Below are 15,830 nucleotides of genomic sequence, written 5' to 3'. Positions count from 1 at the left end.
ATCAAAAACTAAACAAAAAAAAAAAGGAAATTGCCCCCAGAATGAACGAGATTAATGATATCAAAGTGTCAGCATAATGAGGGGGTGAGGTTGTGGTGTTCATAGTTTGAAAGCACCTGCTTAAGGGCACCAGGGCAGGGGGTCGTCCTCATTGCACCACATCTCCAGCTCTGGCATCCTCGCTCAAACTCAGCCTGTGTGAATAAGGATGAGGAGAGCTGTAAATGAGACTGCACATTACTGCAATGCTGTGGCTGCAGGTGACACGGGCTGTGGATGGTGCTAACACATGTTTGATTATGTCTCCAAAAGGAAACTTAACAAAATAAACCTTTATTAGAGGATTCAACATTGTCACATAGTGGATTTTTACCCCAAATCATTATTGTTTGCCTCTTTTAGTCTAAATAAAACCCTGGAACACACACTGTAAAGAATTGCATTATCTGCAATGTTATGGCAAAAGTAAAGATTTTTCTCTTTTGTCAACTTACACTTAAATCTTAGTAAAATTAGATGAAAAAATGTCATTTAATCATCAAATAAACTATAAAATACTGTACATGATATTGACAGATATGTACTTGTATTTTTGTAATGTTTTTTTTCTGCGTTAAACCGTACAGCTACTTATTTACTTTAAGTCTGTAAATTAACATTATAGAGCAGTTCTTTTACATGTATTCTTTATTTAACAGTAAAATAAAGGCAGGGCCAGATTATAACAGTTTTTTACTTTTCCCTCCCTGCTGTCTCTGGATAAAGATGCAATAACAAAAGATGAGGCCAGGCCACAGGAAATGTGTAATTATTTTGTCAGCAGTGGATTTATAACTCTTAAAACCCGTAAAAGAATTGATATAGTTTAACATTTTGTGTTATCTGTCATTTCAGAGCAAGTGTCACTGTTTTTCTTCCATAGCGTGAAGATCCAGTTTTTTTATTTAATAGCATTCAGCCTAATTCTACACTGAAGTATGTTTTGCCCTCGAGCGGTTTCATTTGTATTCATGACTGATCGCCACAGTTCTGTGTGATCGCAGAGAGAAGAATCCGGGCTCTATGTGGTTATAATTGTCAGGAGTTCATTCCCTCTCAGAAACAGTGAGTCATAAAATGTGATGCTTCCTGTGAACACATATCATAGTATCTGTTAACAGGGAACACGCAGCAAGGCTCATTTAAATGCAAAGGAGGTCACCACACAGACTTAGTCATTTGTCAAACACAAGTAAAGTTTCTCAATATCGTTCTCTGTTGTTTTGATCCCTCGCTTTCATTCACTTTTGTCTTTCTGCTCTCCCTGCAGAGCTGCATAATGAAGCAGCTTATTCAAAACCTGGCCTCGCTTCAGCTCATCTGTCATTGTTGATGAAGAAAATCCAGGTCGTTGCTCACATTCATTGATTTTCACTGTTGAACAGCAAATACTCAACAGAAGCAGGATTCTAAGAACTATTATAGGCTTTTTGCAGAAATTATATAAAAAATTGAATTCCATTTAAAACTGAAAAGTGATTTGTAAATGATCTTTGACCTGTTTTACAATGATCACGATACAAAAGCACATTATGGGATGTTCCCCCTTGTGATTTTTGTAGTTTTTTTCTAAATCAACACTTATTTGAACTTTGATTCTTGCAACATATTCAGAAAAAAGTTGGTACAGTAAAGCATTTAACACTTTTGTAATGTTGCCATTCCTTTTCACAACACTGAAAAGACGTTTAGGGACTGAAGACACCAAGTGATGAAGCATTTCAGGTGTCATTTTGTCTCTATTGGGGACAAGTCGGGACTGCAAGCAAGCCAGTCCAACACCCACACTCTTCTTCCACAGCCATGTCAAATCCCTTCCTATGTTTCTTTGAGGAACATTGTTTTTAAACATTTCAATCACTCTCTCACCCATTTGTTGGATGCATCTTCCTGGATGCTGCTTCTGTATCATTACAATCACCTGTTGACATCACCTGTTTCAAATCACATCATTTAATCAGTCTACCTCGTGACCCCATCCCAACTTTTGGAGGTAGATTTACAAATGGAATGAAGTCAAAGTAAATGTAAAAAAATCTATGCTTTTATTAAAATTTACCAGACAGTTCCATCTTTTTCCAGGTTGCTTCTCCCTCTGGCGACAAGATCTGCAAAGTTGCAAACCTCCTGAGAGGCCTCGGCACCACACTCCCAGGGAAGTCAAAGTCAGGGGCACATTCGATTTCAAAAATCAAGTTGAATGTGTTTGAGGTAAACATTCTCTTATTAGGTGGGTGTGTCAGAGGCAAACACACCTTATTAAAAAAGGCAGCGACACAGTGGTGTACACATCAACTGAAGTGTAAACTGCTTTAACTTTTCAGACAGAGGCTGAAAACAGGAACTTATCAACCTGAATATTAACAAATGTCTCATTTTAATAATTGTCTGTCACCCACATTTTTTTTCTGTGACTTATTCTTGTCTCCCAGAGAATGATAGTAACAAAGTACATTTACTTAAGCTGTATACTTGAATACTGCTGATTTACAGTAAGATGTCGTATAAGGAAAAACTGATCGTAACATCACAGCATCTGCATTAAGAGCAATTACCAGAAATACTGGATAAAAATCAGCAGTGACAAATGTATTCTGAGCAGAAGCTGTGCAATGAAGCGACTCGTGTTCATGTTGAGCCCATAATAAAACACAACGAACACTCCACATCAGCAGCAGATGCTCTGAATGGAGAAATCCTGCAGAAAAACCAACAAATAGATTCTAATCACACAACGATCGACGAGAAACATCTTTAATTGTGCCGTTATAAAATTCAAGCAGGGTAGAAAAAATATGTTTTCTATTATTAACATGAGAGTGAATGTTCATTGTGGTTTTAAAGTGGTATTTCATGCTTGCACATATTCTGATGTGTTCTGGCCCAATATTGGCTGTTCCAGGTGTCAGTGTGGGGATATGCTCTCCTCCCTTATTGTCCCGCTGCAAATGCTTCAAACGAAAAACTTAACTGGAGCATATCAGATTTGTTTTTTGTTTTTTTTCGAGCTGCAATTTTAGCTATTTCCTGTTACTCTCAAAGCGAGAATGTGTGCAGAGTCAGAAAAACAACAAACGAGACCACAGCGACGCCGGCTCCCTCCTCAGGGCCACCTCTGAGGCTGATTCCTGCCTCGGGAGAAATATCACTTTAAAAACAGGTACACAGTGTGAACAGCAGACAATCTGTAGCCCTGTAGACACATATTTTCATATTTTGACATTTTTAACAATAAATAAAAACATATGCTGCTGGCAAGTGTAAAGAAAAAATTGAAATGTGAAGACATTCCTTACTAAAACTGACCAGAAAACAATCACGTAGTGTTTCCAATTTTACAGTTCATCCAACTCCTTGTTTCCATCCTCAATTCACATCACTGTTAAAAAAGGGGAAATATTTTCTACTTTTAAAAGACCAAATTTAAAGCACTTAAGACCTTTTCTTTTTTTTGACCCACATCCACAGCATCATATGCACATTACAACACAGAAGATACAAACATAAATGGATGAAATAATAAACATATTTACATTCTTTGTCAAGTAAAAGCATCTTGGTTGGACAAATGGAGTCCAAGCTGTCTAACACTGATATTATCAATGAAAAATAAGGTTTCAGTCTAACGGTTGTGGAAACATTCCCGCACCAAAAGTGCTTCTGTTGACCAAACTCTGAACCTGACAAAAATCAGCTCAGCCAGGTTCAGCGTTTCACACAAAGCTGTGTCAGTCTGTGAAACTGAATTACAGTTTCTGAGCAGGACTTGGCTTCCTTTTATGCTCCTGTGCTCTGCGTTGGCCGCACTTTCACCAGCTCCCACGTCGAGTGGTCCATGCGCTTGCTTGTCTAGCCGCTGCTCGCTTGAGACAGAAAGCAAAAAAAGGGGAGAGCAGTGATTGGAACCTCAGCGAAAAGAGGTTAGAAAATGATGTCATGAGCGTCACCGTTAGGCTGCAGCCTGATCGCAACAGGCGGGAGAGGCTTCTTGAAAAAGTCTGTGGAGGGCATGAAGGAAAAAAGGGTTTGATTTTATTAGTAAATGACATCCATTGAGACCTGGAATACAAACACTGTCAATTTGAGCTCTAGCTAGAAGAATATAAGGAAAATGAGAAAGACACTGAGGTGCGGTGGACGGGGGAAAAATGTGGATGAGTACACAAACAGGCCTTTGAGTTGATTAGGATGTCTGCCACCATGAAGGAGCCACACACATTCAAACACATGCCTGGTGAGACGCAGGAGAAGAAAAAAAAAAAGACAGCGATGTGGGTCTGTGATGCTAATTAACAGTCAACACACATCGTGAGGCAGATTTCAGTGCTTCCTTTGCAGCGGCACGCTGAAAAATTTACCACCACTGCTGTGGGACGCACAAATCCACCAGACTTCCCCCGACAGGGTCAGCGGATCCACAAACCGATCCGAATCACATCCAGCGAATCATGCACAGAGGAAACACTGAGTCCGAGCCGTGACATTTTAATGAATCGGTTAATCCACACGCAGACCAGGTTAGCGAGAAGATAAATGGCTGATTGAGCTAAATAACAGAAAGAAGTAATGCATGAAATCAAACTGTGGAGGGCAATGAGGGATGAAGCATAACCAGATGTCACACAGGCAGCTTTACCAGATTGCTTCGAGTCCCCCAGCGGCTCTAGTTTTGGCAGCCTAGAAACTTTGGGTGTGGCCCATCCCACTAAAAAAATAAAATAAAGAGAACACACAAAATAAAGGAAACTCATCAGGATGAAAAAGTGACGTTCATGTTCCCTCTTCATTCCAGAAGCAGGATCTGGTGCATTTGACTCCTTGAAAGCTTTTTAGGAGCAACGAGGACAACATGGAAATAAATTTCACAGTAAACACAGAGACAGTGATGCTACTTTCTAGATTAAAAGAAAGAGTTTTATTCCATCATCCTGTCTTCATTACTAAAATCCACTAGACTCAAACTAAGCAGGCGTACTGTCAAGGATGGCAGCTCCCGATGATGCACACACTCACCTGGAGGAGCCAGCGGGGCGAGGCTCTCCTTCGGCCCTTCCTCCGTCCTCAGGGGGTCCACGCGGTGCTTCCTCTTCAGGAAGAGCTTCTTCTTCTTGCTTTGCTCGCCTATTGTGGCTGAACATGCAGAGACGTTTCAGACATGAGACAGTGGTTGGACTTTGTAAGTATGGTAATAACTTAATTTTTCTACATGGGCCTGAACATATGTGTTAAAGTAATTTCCTTCATTTTAGCCCTTGGCTTATCAGGTATTTATCTTTCTTACATATTCAGTACTTCAGTAGAGACTGCATTGCAGAAAGCTGATTTGACGCCTTTTAAAATATTTGTTTCAGGTGTTTGTTTTATCATTTGCTGTAAAAAGCAAATAGGGATTTTCATTTCTTTCATGTTTATCAACAAGCTCAGATTTACTTCCCCTACGGTGCAAAGCAGAGCCACAAGCTAAGCCACTTCAGAGACGCCCTCACATTCTGTAAAACTATTCCCAGCCATATAACTGTATGCATTTATTAGGTGAATTTACAAACGTATCACTCACCTGAACTTGCGCTTTCTGACGCTTGTCTTGATTCCTCCGGCTCTTCCTCATCAGCCTCTTCACACTCCTCTTCCTCTTGATCACCCTCCGCGTTTGGGCTTTTACTCCTGCCCTCCTGCAGCTCCTTTTGCCGCCTCCTTTCCTTTTCTTTATCCTCATTCTGAAAGGAGAATGAAACCCTCATTCCAGAGCTCTTTAAAATACAGAATGTTTAAACTTGAGCTCCAACACAACATGGCACCTTCCAGTTGAGCGTAAACCAAAAGTTACGCACCTCAGAGATGTAGTTGTTGATTGGCTGGAAGGGGCTGGGAATGTTTTCATCATCAAGCTCCTCCTCCTGGATTGGCCGGCCTTCTCGTTCTGCCTCTTCCTGCTCCTGTCGTTCTCTGCAGACACAACAAGATTTCAACATCCAGTCACAATTAATACAAAAGCAGAAAACTGATCTTTCATTATGACTCAAGCACATGAAAGGGAGGGAAAACATACTTTTACACCCTTGGGAGACTTGAAATCCTTGGCATTTTGACATTTCAACTTTTCCCCAGCTTCTTATCCATTTATCCATCTCCTTATTTTATCTGTCTGAACATAATTTCTGTCCTTATCTGTCTCCACCTTATGGTTCCAGTTGTCATGTTCAGATGTGATTTTTAGTAACTTTTATTAGACAGTCTACAAATGTTATTTTTATGGCCCCTTGTGTTTTCCTAACCTTTCTTCTCGTATCCGCCGCACCCTCTCCGCCCGCTCCTTCTTGTCCTGCTCCTCCTGTGCGCGCTGCTCGGCCGTGTCCTTCTGCACTCGCTCAGTTATGGCCTCATAGTCTTTGGCGATGTTGCTGAGGAGCCAGTTCAGGCCCTTCTTGATGGACTTGTCCACCTTATTGCCATAACCCAGGACTGCAGAGCATGGCTCCTGGATTAGGAGCACATATTGACAGATCAGATGCTGTCAGCACTTAAAGTTTCAAAAGCATCCTCTTAACTACTTGCTGTCTTACACTGTGCTACGGTCGAGAAGGAAAATAAACTTGTCTCAAAAAGCCCTGCTCTTAGTCTATATGTGGGTATTACTGCAGTTAAACGAAATACCCTTAATGCCACTCGAATTACGTTTCCCCAACAGGTGCACAAACACTTACGATCTGACAGAGACACTTGTTCTCGTTGACAAGCTTCTCTAATGACAGGTTCTCAATGATGTCGGCTTCAGCCAGCGCTCCGTCCCGGTCCTGTTTGTTTGCCAGCCTAAACGCACAGAGGAATACAGAGATATCAGTGAGTGCTGATGTGCAGAACAAAGAAAAAACAACAAATAAATAAATAGAATAACACATTGCACTCTCCTGTGATTTGGCTAAACTAGCTGCAGGTTCAACCTGCTCCCTCGATCTTTTAAGAGACAAGGTAAAGTAGTTGCAAGGACAGTTCAGCACTACCGGCATTCAGCACTCGGATTTCATTGGCTGGGTAATGCCTCTATAATGTCCACATCTTTTACACTTTCACCAAAGTGTAAATATTTTTAAAATCCCTTGGCACTTTCCCCACATTTTTCAAAATATAATTTGATTGATTTTAGGTGTGTATTTTCAGGGGACATATAACACTCACACTAGCACAGGTTTGCCAGCGATGCGCGGGTGCTGAAGGACCTCGGCCATGGTCTCCCTTGTCTCCTGGATCCGCTGGACGTCGCTGGAGTCGACCACGAACACCACGCCATGCGACTCTGAGTAGTAGTTCTTCCAGATGCCTCGGATCCTCTTCCCGCCACCCAGGTCGAAGATTGTCACCTCGAACTTGCCCTGCTTCAGGTCGACCTTGGAAAACCCGACTGTTGGAGCCACATCATGAGGATTATCTGAGGATTGAGAAAAGAAAAGAGGAGGGTTAAGGGAAATTGTATGATATTAAATTATTTCAGTTCAAAAAATAAGGATGACTAAACCTTATAATATCTATAACAAACCTCCTTGGATCCCTCGCACTGTGGCAGTCTTCCCTGCATTATCCAATCCCACCATCACCAGAGTCACTTTCCTGTATGATAAGAAAGGGAAAAATTGAACATGTTGATATTGTGCACAAACATCCTTACTACAAATACCATGAGGCATCTGATGGCGTCTGCTGTGCCCTGCATCTAAATGTGCTGTGTCCGTGACACAGAATCCACTTGGCATTAGTGCCCATGACGCATTTGGGGGTCAGCCAGTTAATAATCTGAATGACCAATGCAATCAGATGTCTGCAGGCTGACTGAGTCAGCAACAGTCACAAGGTCAGTGAAAACAAATTAATCTAAAACATTCAAATACAGTATAATGACTTATTCTCAATATCAAGGTTAAACTGCATGTTTCGCTGTGATATTACCAGGTTGTGGACTTCATTTTTGTGTTTTCTCATGGAATGAATATGTCACTGCATGTAAAATGAACAACATATCTTGTTTTCAAGTCCCCCGAAGGCAAATAAATACATGCTGGGCCGGGTATTTGTATTGTTAGCCAAGATGAACTTCCCTGCAGGACAACACAGGCAAACAAAGGAACAGATGCACGCTCAGTCGTCTCTGCAGGACTGCACCATGCAGACGCCTGGACAGCAAGACGGCACGGTAACAACATTTACCACCGGGTTTCTCAATTTTCCAGATATCTTAGTGAGAATTTATAAAAACAAGGACAAAATATTTATAAAAGAATACGAAAGTTTGCAACTAACCTGTCCAAAATATTTAGCGTTACAGCTCCACAATAATATATTACATCCTGGAGCCACTTTATGAAAGGATCCATCAAAAGGAATAAAGAGAAATAAAAAAATGGGACATTAAAAGCACCATATTGGTAGATGAGGCATCACTGTGATGACAAAGCATAAGCAACATTCAAATCTTCCACTGGCTTCATACTTAACTTTGAAACTTGCGCCGAAAAGACAACAACCGCACAATCCATTTGACCGTCCTCTGGAGCCAACTTGCCTTCATCATCTTAAGTAAACCTCCAAAAAAGTGGAGACGCTTCTTGTGCCCTGTCCACTAACCCATAACACCTCTGCCCTCGGTGACACAAACTCGTCACAGCCACGGGCCATAAGGAAGAGACGCACTGAACAGACCTGCCTGCAGGATTAGTGAAGGATTTCTGACTAAATCCAAAGGATCAGATGGCTCACAGGTACCACGTGGGTTAAGCATCGTCAATTACATCTTAGTGCGCCACACCTTCTCGTTTTAGTGTAAACAGTTATCAAAGACACCTCAGATAAAAAAAAACTGAGACTATGTTTACTAAAATAACAAAACCGAGGAGACACTGAATCCTTTCTAAGGTATGATGGATGATTGGGCTGCAACCAACTTATTATCTAAATTGTTCACTATGCAGATTGTTTTCTCCATTTATGACTTGTCTATTTGGCTTCTACAATGTCATAATAAAAAATGTCAATTGCATTTTCCCAAAAAACCAAATGACAAAGCTTTAAAGGTCTTGTTTTATACAACCGACAGCCCAAAACCAAAGAAATGTAATCTAAAAACAAATTATCAGACAGTCAGAACATTCTTAAATTGGAGAGGATAGAATTTGATTATTCAAATGATAATTTAATGATGTTCATTTGACTTATTGATTCATCAGATTATCATAGCATCTCCCACAATATCTGTAGACAGGTATAGTAGCTTCCTATCATCATAATTCACGAAAGATTCTTATTATATTGCACAAAATAAAACAATCATCACAAGAAATAGGTTTGTGGTGTGCATTTGATGCCCTTAAAAAACAGTCTGTCTACAAGGTTTGTTCTTAGAGTCTGTATTGTTATTATAATACAACTGCTAAACACATATCAGATGTCTGACTTAAGTTTAAGTTTTATATTCTATGTGAAAAGAAGTGAATGAAGGGAGCACAAATGTTCAATTCAAGGAAAAACTAAAGCTTGTCCGTTCTAAATAAAGTGTATTTGTGAGGTCACTAAGCCACATCTTAGTATTAAGGACCTCTTTTTTCCCCCAGTGTGTAAAAGGCAGTTTATTTTCAATAATGAGGCTGTAAAATAGGAAACACTATTTTGTATTACTTAATCTTTTTTTGAATTAATCGGATATACCCTGGATGATCGAGAGGGCTTTCGGTCTTAATCGTATCTGAAGTATTTGGGCTATTAAATTGAAGATACTGAAGCAGTAATTCGGAGCTTTAAGGCATAGGGTGAAACTATGGAGTAAAGTGTGTCTTCTGGGAATATCATTCAATCTCTCTTTAAAATGTTTAATTGGATTAAAAAAATGCCTTTCATTATAAGTGCATCAATGAATCCCTCTTTACATTGAGGATCTGAGATCTTAGTGCCAATTTCTACTTCCCTCTTTGTTCTTGTGGGAGTGCTTATAGATTGTAAGGTGTCATATATACAAGATATGAATTTTACTGAGCATGAGCCCCCAAAAGTCTCAAAATCCTGCAGACATGTTTTGAGATAGTCTCTTATTTGCAAACATCTACAGAAGTATTTCCCTGGTAATTTATAGGAACTGAATTAATGAGTGGAGAGAGACTGAGATTTTTCCTCTGATTTAACTCCTGAAACAATCTGTTTGCATCTATCTAAGTTTGATTAGTGCAGAAGAATCACAGGCTTTAGCTTTCTAACATCACACAACTCACCTGGCCGGCTGTCGCCAACGTTTTAGCCAATTGCAGCAGTTCGCCATGAGGCTGAACATCTCAGTCCGACTCCAGATCACTGTGGTCGGGTGTCCCTTCGGCCAGGACCCGGTCACACCTGGATCGAGCCTCTCACGGCCAGCTGATCCACCCTGAAACCTCAATTAGCTACATAGCGAGCTAACTCGTATTCGCATCAACGTTGGCATGTTTATAAGAGATCGACATGAGCAGCGATGGAGAATCAAGCGTCTGTCGCCACGTGTGTTGTCGATAAACGTGTAATCTGAGTGACTTCCAGAAACTTGAAATCCTTGTCCCGTTAGTTAGGCTCGCTGAAGCTAATGCAGCTAGTTGTAGCGGTGTCTTCTCAACGCGTTTAATTCCAGTCTCAACACACGAGTGAGTCTGTTCCGATAGAAACAGAAGCTGTAATGCATCGGTATAAAGAAGCTGTTGTTTTCTCGGCTGATCTAAAGCCGCCGCATTGGCTGTTTTACTCACGGAACAGCAGCTAATTAGCTTTAGCCTGGTTTGTGGCTCCCCGCTTTGTTTACGCCGTGTGCACCGCTGCTGCTAGGCTGCGGACGTACTGACGTCAGCGTGCGTGAGCGACGTCGGTCAGAAGAATCCGAGGAAAACTGCAGTTTTTATACATGCTTATGTTTTTAATGTGGAAATAATACTCGTTAAAAAAATGGTCATTAATAATACAATAATAATAATAATAACTTAAATTATCCTGATGAAATAAAATATAATATAAAATATTTATCTACACTGATTTGAGTGAAGTACAACCCTCGAGTAAATACAATACTTGATAATAATATTAATAAAACCAATAAGACTACTACCACTACTACTAAGAATAATAATAATACATTCGGTGTTCTGGGTGTTCCTCTTCCCTTTGGCGCCCCCTGCTGTTTTTTTTTGCTCCACTTTAGCTCGACTTTTACTGCGCGTGCGTGAGTGCACTTCCGGTATTGCTTCTTTTTTTTTAATTGTGTCTGTAGCTCATTAATCAACCGACGAGCTACTGCTAACACAACACAACACAACTCCGATCGGACTGTTGAAGTGTGTGATTGTATATTTGTGTGTGCCGTATAGTGTGTACAGTTCAGTTCGTGTGGTTAAATGTGTGTTAAGCCGAAGGACACATACAGGAGCAGTTGACCGATTTCTAGTACTGACAGCTGCACAGTTCCGGGTACCTATTTTATTATTATTATTATACTCGTAACTATAATATGTGTATTTGTATTAATCCAACCGTAGCTGAAATTCTCGTTGATTTTTCACATTCAGATCTATTACACACACAAAACAAATACAAATAATAAATATATATGTGTACTTATTACAGGTGAGGACTTTGTTTCCTGTGGAAACTTCAATCTTAAAGGTAAGACCCACAGTGATCACTTTAAGGCATCAATAACTAGAATTATCCACTGATATAATGCACATATTACTCTGAAATACATAGGGGTACTTTATTTTTTAATAAAGTAAAACCATGAATCCAGGACAGTAAGTACTTGCAGCAGAGTATTTTATCCTACTTAACTTTTAACTTTGCAGCACTAAATACTGTTGTGTTTGTTGTGCTTGAATGACCTTTACAGCTTTAATGATCTCACCCCTATCACACACTCACAGATTAACTTTCCAGGAACAAAGTCCAGGACATGTTCTCTCTATGTTAAGTCCCATCATGTGTCTTTTTGTGTGTGGTTGCTCAGATGAGGGTTCTCCCAGCTGCACTTTTTTGTTTGTTTGTTTCCTTTATTTTCTATGATTCATTTGTTACAGTCCTGTAAAAAACTGTATTCAAATGTTATTTTTCTTTTATGCTCCAGGTGCGTCTCTCCTCCTGCGTCCTCATGACTCGCATCTTCGTATACGGCACCCTGAAGAAAGGGCAACCCAACTACTACCGCATGTTTGACGGTGCCAATGGGAAGGCCCAGTTCCTGGCCTCGGCCCTCACCGCTGAGAGGTACCCGCTCGTGATCGCCAGCAAGCACAACATCCCTTTCCTCCTCAACATCCCTGGCCAGGGTCGCAGAGTTCACGGAGAGATCTACGAGGTGGACGACGAGATGCTGAGGTTCCTGGATGACTTCGAGGGCGTCCCCACCTTGTACCAGCGGACTCTGGTCAAGTTGGAGGTGAAGGCTCGGGGGGCAGAGGGTGAGGAGAAGGAGGAGGCACCGGGCAGCATCACAGAGGCATTTGTGTACAGCACAACGGTGTATCAGCCAGACTGGCCCTCGCTGCCCCACTACGACAACTACGACGCGTATGGAGATCACGGGCTGGAGTACGCAACCAGAGAAGCTCGAGACTGATGGAGAAGAGCATCAGCTAAACAGAGATGTCTTTATTTTCATGATCTAACCAGAAACTTTATATTTGAATTCCTACAATATGTTCTGTATCTTTAGAAATCCATTTATTAGAATATCTAATGGCAGATCTGTGACCAGTTAAAGAAGATAAATAGACCAGTTTCCTCATATATCATCGTCAGGGTTAAACATGTGTTAATAAGAGGATCATAAACTGCAGGTTTCTACTTGAATCACCTCATTTTAAATACTTAAAAACACTGAAATGTTGCAATGTTTCAAAAGGGCATTCCTCGTACTACTGTATGTTTACTGTTCAGTTTCTCTTGTTCTCTAATGCACTGATGCCTGGAGGCAAATCATGTTTCACCAATGGCACATTCTGTAAAAGATACGAATAAAATCATCACTACGCTCCAATCCCCAAGTTTTCTCGTGCTGTGAGATCAACCAACCACCCAAATCTAGGTTTGCCTATTCTACGCCCCTGCTCTGCTTTTATTTTGGAGTATTTTCCTTTGAAATCCTTTTTCCCTCGTGATGTGTTGTTCTAAAATAATTCCACCTGGGGCTGTGTTCATGAAAACCACATTAAAACAAAACACATCCATCTTCTGGGTTGTTCTCTCTTTTTTTCTTCTTTATTTATGAACACAATGTTTTCTCATCTTTATTTAAAATAGTAAAATACACTGAAAAAAAAAAAGTGGGGGAATACAGGAGAGACGCTTTTTTGGCAACGAACCAGTGAAATCTCAGTCGGCGTCTGAAGCCGTTTTGTCCTTTTTAGAGAAAACTCGCAGGAAAAGAAGAGAAAGAACATTTCACAGTGTATCAAAGTACTGTACAAAAAGTCACTCGTAAAAAAAGGGGAGATGGATGTTTTCCAATCTGGCGACACATTGAATTCATCAAATGAATTATGGATTGTCATTCAAAGAAATGAGTGTGTTCACATGCACACAGATTCCCACATACAGTTCATTTCAATCCTAGTCTTATTCAAGCCATTTTATGTACATGTTTGAATCCTTATCACAAATGCGGTGCTCTACAGGAAAATATAGAATATTTAAAATCACCTAGGAAATATTATATTGAGTCAAAAAGTAATACTTAAGGGATAAAATCCTCCTTTTTGTAAACGGGGATGTTGTTAAATCCATGTGTGTGTGTGTGAATGTCACTCATGTGACAGCACAAGCGTGGAGTCAACAATAAGAATCGGGAAGGAAAACATCGTCGACTTTTTGTTGGCAGTTTGACGAACAAAAACGTTGCGATATGATGTGATCACAAGGTGAAGTTTCTGAGTGACGTGCGTGATGATTAGTGTGGATTGTGACATGATTCTGTGAATATAAGAAAGAGTCTTTTTCTGGCGTCTGAAGTCCAGGTCAGAGCGAGGAAGAGGAGAGACGAAGGAGCCGGTTCATCAGTAAAGGTCTTTCCTGGTGCTCGGCAGCGAGTGGCTGGAGGAGCAAGTGGCGCTGCGGATCACCTCCATCCACCTGGAGACGAGATAAACTCAGTTAAGATGAAAAACAAACTCAATTGGTGACATAAATCAAGATAATCAATTATTCTCTCATCCCTCAGGACTAAACAAATCACGTAGTTGTATTAAATTGTTGCTATTATTCATGTCCATGTATTATTGAACTTCACAAGATGCTGTTATTTGTGAGGACAACGGTTTAAATCATAAGAAAGTCGATTTAATTTAAAGAAACTGCAGGCGACATAGAATATTGTAACATTAAATTATTCAGAGCTGCTTTTAATGTTTGATTAATGATGTTTATTTTCTATTATTTTCTGTTTGTTAACCAAAGTAAAGTGACTTTGAGCATTGTTAAAATAACTATATAAATAAAATGTATGATATCAAGTTAAAATTAAGGTCTAACAAGCAAATATTTATTTCAGGGCTTCTGTTGGTTCTTGGTATAAATATAATTTAAATTAAGATATCAAAATAAAAACATAAAGATAACAAATGAATACACAAAGGGTCATATTAATATAAATGTGGAGCTATATTCAACACAATGTGAGGATTTCCACATAGTCAAACCACGTCTCTCTTCTTGCTGAGGATAAAACTGAATATATATTTGACCCAGTGTGAATGGAATCGATTCAACTCAACCCCCCCAACGACTGAACACCCAAAGGGCTGTACCTTTCAAATGTGTACTCGCTCTCTGATCTGAAGTAGTAGACGTGGGACTTGAAGTGGAGTTTGAAGACGTAATCTTTGTGGATGTTCTCCGACTCGGATGGGACGGTGACGGAGTAGCCCAGCAGAGGGAGGCTGGCCAGAGGGTAGTCATCCTGCAGGGCAGAAACATTTCAACTTTTCGCCACAGCTATGTTCTCAAACCAAAAGGAAACTTGAATACTGCATAGTTTCCAGTTGGTTCCTCTATGTCTCTAACCTGATGTGACTTGTAGAAGAAGAGGCTGAAGTTGGTGAAGACCACCCAGAGCTTCTGCCAGCCGTTACTGTTCTTAAACTTCCTCAGCAGGTTCCCTGACAGCTGGTTCTGGAGGCAAAGAAGACGAGAGACAGAAAAAATAAAACGATGAAAGAAAAATGGATAGAAAAAGATGAAGAAGAGAAGCCAGAAACCACGACGCTCAGATGAATGCAAATATTAAGAAGCTGTGGGGTTTATTTGAAGGCTTGTTTTCATTTTTGCACACAACTCTGTATTCTAGAATTTGAGGGAAAAGACACAAAGGACAACAATAGAAAATAATCCCATTTCAGAAATGATTATAGGATCTATTTCTTTGGGACAGTAGGAAATTAATATCCAATAATTGTGTTACCAGGATTTGTGCAACAATTTAATCTATTTAATTCTACTAATTAATTTCTTTGGCTGTTGCAATACCTCTCTACTCCAGCAGGTGTCACTAAAGGACAGCTTGTAACTCCTGTACCAGCGAACCACAGAGAGATAGAGAGGGAGAGAAGGGCCCCTGGTGTCTGCTGAGGGGTCTCATCGACTCACTGGCTGCACTACTGCCCCCTTCAGCACGGGCAGGGGAATGGAAGATGGAGAGAGAAAGTCAAGAGGGCGGAAGAGATGGATGGAGACAGAGAGGTGGAGGAAAGACAGGATGTGGACAGAAGACAGGAGGAGAAGAGTAAGACACCATGGACATTTCA

The 15,830-nt window shown here is 40.4% G+C and overlaps 4 protein-coding genes across 22 annotated transcripts in view; 1 reads left to right on the top strand and 3 right to left on the bottom strand.

Annotated features, from left to right (window-relative positions):
• The window catches only part of LOC109638878 (neural cell adhesion molecule 2), a 381,983-nt gene extending 380,026 nt beyond the window's left edge, over nt 1–1,957 (bottom strand). For 2 of the 4 annotated variants that reach the window (XM_069521441.1, XM_020102060.2), the window contains exons 1-2: nt 1,909–1,953; nt 117–194 (exon numbers count right to left, since the gene is read on the bottom strand). The gene's annotated coding sequence lies outside the window, so the exon portion shown is untranslated. Of the gene's footprint in view, nt 1–116; nt 195–1,908 lie in introns of all 4 variants that reach the window. The other 2 variants (XM_020102061.2, XM_069521443.1) reach the window with 2 other exon arrangements.
• Nucleotides 1,958–2,779: 822 nt separating this feature from the next.
• On the bottom strand, nt 2,780–10,920 carry arl13b (ADP-ribosylation factor-like 13b). 10 transcript variants are annotated; one of them, XM_069521448.1, is made up of 11 exons: nt 8,528–8,696; nt 7,574–7,646; nt 7,216–7,465; nt 6,744–6,849; nt 6,315–6,517; nt 5,871–5,985; nt 5,597–5,756; nt 5,053–5,169; nt 4,676–4,744; nt 3,987–4,037; nt 2,780–3,902 (listed from the first exon to the last, which is right to left on the bottom strand). In XM_069521448.1, the coding sequence occupies exons 1-11, from the start codon at nt 8,600–8,602 to the stop codon at nt 3,889–3,891; spliced, it is 1,233 nt and encodes a 410-aa protein (XP_069377549.1). In that variant the 5' UTR covers nt 8,603–8,696; the 3' UTR covers nt 2,780–3,888. The 10 variants fall into 10 exon arrangements, with proteins under 10 accessions (XP_069377549.1, XP_019957629.1, XP_019957632.1 ...); XM_020102070.2 differs by lacking the exon at nt 8,528–8,696 and adding an exon at nt 10,290–10,920 and having other exon boundaries at nt 2,780–4,037; nt 7,574–7,644; XM_020102073.2 differs by lacking the exons at nt 3,987–4,037; nt 8,528–8,696 and adding an exon at nt 10,290–10,920 and having other exon boundaries at nt 7,574–7,644.
• Nucleotides 10,921–11,254: 334 nt separating this feature from the next.
• LOC109638894 (gamma-glutamylaminecyclotransferase B) lies at nt 11,255–13,258 on the top strand. The gene is made up of 3 exons (XM_020102075.2): nt 11,255–11,505; nt 11,662–11,700; nt 12,158–13,258. The coding sequence occupies exon 3, from the start codon at nt 12,182–12,184 to the stop codon at nt 12,647–12,649; it is 468 nt and encodes a 155-aa protein (XP_019957634.2). The 5' UTR covers nt 11,255–11,505; nt 11,662–11,700; nt 12,158–12,181; the 3' UTR covers nt 12,650–13,258.
• Nucleotides 13,259–13,261: 3 nt separating this feature from the next.
• Nucleotides 13,262–15,830, bottom strand: part of farp1 (FERM, RhoGEF (ARHGEF) and pleckstrin domain protein 1 (chondrocyte-derived)) — a 48,686-nt gene continuing 46,117 nt past the window's right edge. For 6 of the 7 annotated variants that reach the window (XM_020102067.2, XM_069521438.1, XM_020102068.2 and 3 more), the window contains exons 26-28: nt 15,091–15,198; nt 14,835–14,986; nt 13,262–14,160 (exon numbers count right to left, since the gene is read on the bottom strand). In XM_020102067.2, coding sequence (XP_019957626.1) covers nt 14,085–14,160; nt 14,835–14,986; nt 15,091–15,198 — 336 coding nt within the window. In that variant the 3' untranslated portion in view covers nt 13,262–14,084. Of the gene's footprint in view, nt 14,161–14,834; nt 14,987–15,090; nt 15,199–15,552; nt 15,691–15,830 lie in introns of those variants that run through there. The other variant, XR_011240519.1, reaches the window with a different exon arrangement.

The sequence above is a fragment of the Paralichthys olivaceus genome, chromosome 24 (assembly GCF_024713975.1).
Source record: "Paralichthys olivaceus isolate ysfri-2021 chromosome 24, ASM2471397v2, whole genome shotgun sequence".
In the NCBI taxonomy this organism is placed as follows: Eukaryota; Metazoa; Chordata; class Actinopteri; order Pleuronectiformes; family Paralichthyidae; genus Paralichthys; species Paralichthys olivaceus.
This window is presented reverse-complemented; position numbering and strand designations above follow the sequence as displayed.